The 2789-nt window shown below is 65.5% G+C and overlaps 1 protein-coding gene across 4 annotated transcripts in view; it reads left to right on the forward strand.

Moving 5' to 3' along the window:
- The window catches only part of FGR (FGR proto-oncogene, Src family tyrosine kinase), a 9630-nt gene extending 7381 nt beyond the window's left edge, over positions 1 to 2249 (forward strand). For 3 of the 4 annotated variants that reach the window (XM_027774508.1, XM_006155312.2, XM_027774510.1), the window contains 4 exons: positions 369 to 445; positions 665 to 818; positions 1361 to 1492; positions 1579 to 2249. In XM_027774508.1, the coding sequence (XP_027630309.1) occupies positions 369 to 445; positions 665 to 818; positions 1361 to 1492; positions 1579 to 1787 (572 nt within the window). In that variant the 3' untranslated portion in view covers positions 1788 to 2249. The remainder of the gene's footprint in view (positions 1 to 368; positions 446 to 664; positions 819 to 1360; positions 1493 to 1578) is intronic. The other variant, XM_027774509.1, reaches the window with a different exon arrangement.
- The last annotated feature ends 540 nt before the right edge of the window (positions 2250 to 2789 follow it).

Below are 2789 nucleotides of genomic sequence, written 5' to 3' on the forward strand. Positions count from 1 at the left end.
GGGTTCCCCCAGGCGTGGCCCTCGCTGGAGCGTGAGGAGAGTGTGGAGTGCGGCAGGGGCGTGGGAGCCTCCGAGGGGGAGGGCCTGGGGGAGCCGCTGGAGAAAGGGTGGGGAAGCGCTGGTGTCTGGGAGCAGGGCCTGGGGCGGTGGGTTGGGGCATAGGACTGGCCCTGCAGAGTTGCTGGGTTCCTGGTGGGCGCAGGGCAGGGGCAGGGCGGCCCCTGGTGTGTGTGGGCCGCCGAGTGGGCGGGGCCTGAGGTGGCTGCGCCAGGTGGACGGGGTCCTGGCGGGAACCCCAGTGTGCGCATGCGCATGTGGCGGCCGGGAGCTGGGTGGGTCTCTCCGACCTTCTGGCCTCACCTTCCCAGGTAGCTTGTTGGAGTTCCTCAAGGACCAGGCGGGCCAGGACTTGGGCCTGCCCCAGCTGGTGGACATGGCAGCCCAGGTGAGCTGGGGCGGCAGCTTTGTCGCCCAGACCTCTTGGCTGTGAACCCCTCCAGTTGCTGAGCACACCTGAGGTGGGCGGGCCCTGGATCCCAGTGTCCCCCGTGAGGGCACAGCCTCTCTGAGCCCAGGAGCCTAGGACCTTTCAAAAGGTTCCTGACGCCTCGCAGGCCCTGGCGTTGCAAGTCTGTGTCCTCCATCCCTGCCTCTCACCCGCCAGGTGGCCGAGGGCATGGCCTACATGGAACGCATGAACTACATCCACCGCGACCTGCGGGCAGCCAACATCCTGGTGGGCGAGCGACTGGCATGCAAGGTGGCGGACTTCGGGCTGGCACGTCTCATCGAGGACGACGAGTACAACCCCCGGCAAGGTGCCACCCACGTGCCAGCACCCAAGCGCCCATGCACCGAGGGCTGCTGCGGGCACATGCGGGATCCTCCACACCTAGACGGCAGGAGCACCCTGTCCTGCAGAAGAGGCACTCATGGGGTCAAATCCCAGCCCAGCCACTTCCCAGCCACGTGGCCTCGGGGAAGCCCTGCCCCGACCGTGCTGGTCTGTAAAGTGAGAAATCGCGTGGTGTGCTCAGGCACTCCATGACTGCTGCTGGAGGCTGGTGACCCGTGTGGCCTTCAGCCTCTGCCTGAGCACGGTGGTATCTGCAGGGCTGGCAGGGTAGACAGCTAGTGCACAGCAGTCCCTGGCAGCAGGGAGGGCTCCCAGCGCAAGCTAGTCAAGGTCAGGTTTTGTGCTTGGCCTCTGGCACTGTACTGCGCACAGTGGGAGCTACTGACGCCAGGCCCTTTCAGCTGTGCCCAGGGGACCCCCAGATCCTCAACTCCGAAGTGCCCGTTCTCTGAACCCCACTGTTCTGGGGACCCCTCACAGCCCTCCCCTTCTCCACCCCACCAGGGGCCAAGTTCCCCATCAAGTGGACAGCCCCCGAGGCTGCTCTCTGGGGCCGGTTCACCGTCAAGTCGGACGTGTGGTCCTTCGGTGTCCTGCTCACGGAGCTGGTCAGCAGGGGCCGGGTGCCCTACCCAGGTGCGCGGGGGCAGCATGGGTGGTGCAGGCCGGGCTCCCTCCTGGTTGTCCCTGGGGACCTGCCCAGCTGACGGCACTCTCCCCAGGCATGAACAACCGGGAGGTGCTGGAGCAGGTGGAGCTTGGCTACCACATGCCCTGCCCCCCGGGCTGCCCAGCGTCCCTGTACGAGGCCATGGAGCAGACCTGGCGCCTGGAGCCCGAGGAGCGGCCGACCTTCGAGTACCTGCAGTCCTTTCTGGAGGACTACTTCACGTCCACAGAGCCACAGTACCAGCCCGGGGACCAGCCGTAGCTCTCCGGCCCACCCGCTGCTCAGGGTACCTGCAGCATTGCCTGGCCCCAGGGCCCTAGTCCCAGTGCTCCCAGGCTTAGAGCCCTGGGAGCCTGGCCGTTGTCAGAGGAGGCAGCTGCTCACCCACTCTGGCCCTCGCTCTCCTTCCCACTAGACCCCTCGTGCCCAGCCTCGTCCTCCCTCTCTGAAAACGTTCGGGCCTCGTTGAGTCATTTATGAAGCCGGCGCGCCCTCCCTCACACTGCTCTCTTCTCTTCCGGCCATCCCGCTCCGGCCCTGCCCTGAGAACTGACTTCCGCCTCTTGGGTCTCTAGTGTCTGCGAGTCACAGAGCAGAGCGTCCTGGCTGGACACTTTCCAGCTGGGTGGAGGCTGAGGCCCCCTTTAGGGAGAGCGTTACTGGGGGCTCACATCCCCGAACAGCGTTTGCGGTTTTGACTCAGTAAATAAGGATGAGCCCGGAGCCACGAGTGTTTCCTGAGCCTCCTCCCTGGCGGGCGGTGTCGTTGGGAGACAGCTGGTCAGGCGTGGCCGTCAGAAGGAGCGGAGGGTGAGAGGGCACTTATGCCCATCAAGCCCAGGACACCGAAGGCGTGGTGTTTCAGGACCCTGGCAGTCCCTCGGTTTATCTCTGCCTGAGTTTAGGAAGAGCTGAGCTGGATACGGAAGATGGGCCACCGGAGACAGAGGGGGATGACCTTCTGGGGTCTGGTGGTTGGGGGAGCTGGGCGCTCAGTGGAGTCCCAGCCCTGGAGGCTCGGGTCCCACAGGCCCCTGCGTGTGTACACGTGCATCCCAGAGGCCCAGCTAGGGGAGCCGGAGAGGGACTGCGGCGCGGCCACAGCCCGCTGCAGTGCCCTCTCCTGCTCCCTGTCTCTGGTGAGCACACGCACCTTCTAGCAAGAGACAAACGTCTCTTACCAATGTGGCTTCTAGTGTGTGCACAGGGCCTGCCGATTCTCTGCCTGGTTCCAGCAGGCACGATGGGTGACTTTGGCCTGGA

This window comes from Tupaia chinensis, unplaced genomic scaffold (genome assembly GCF_000334495.1).
Source record: "Tupaia chinensis unplaced genomic scaffold, TupChi_1.0 Scaffold000445_1, whole genome shotgun sequence".
Lineage (NCBI taxonomy): Eukaryota > Metazoa > Chordata > Mammalia > Scandentia > Tupaiidae > Tupaia > Tupaia belangeri.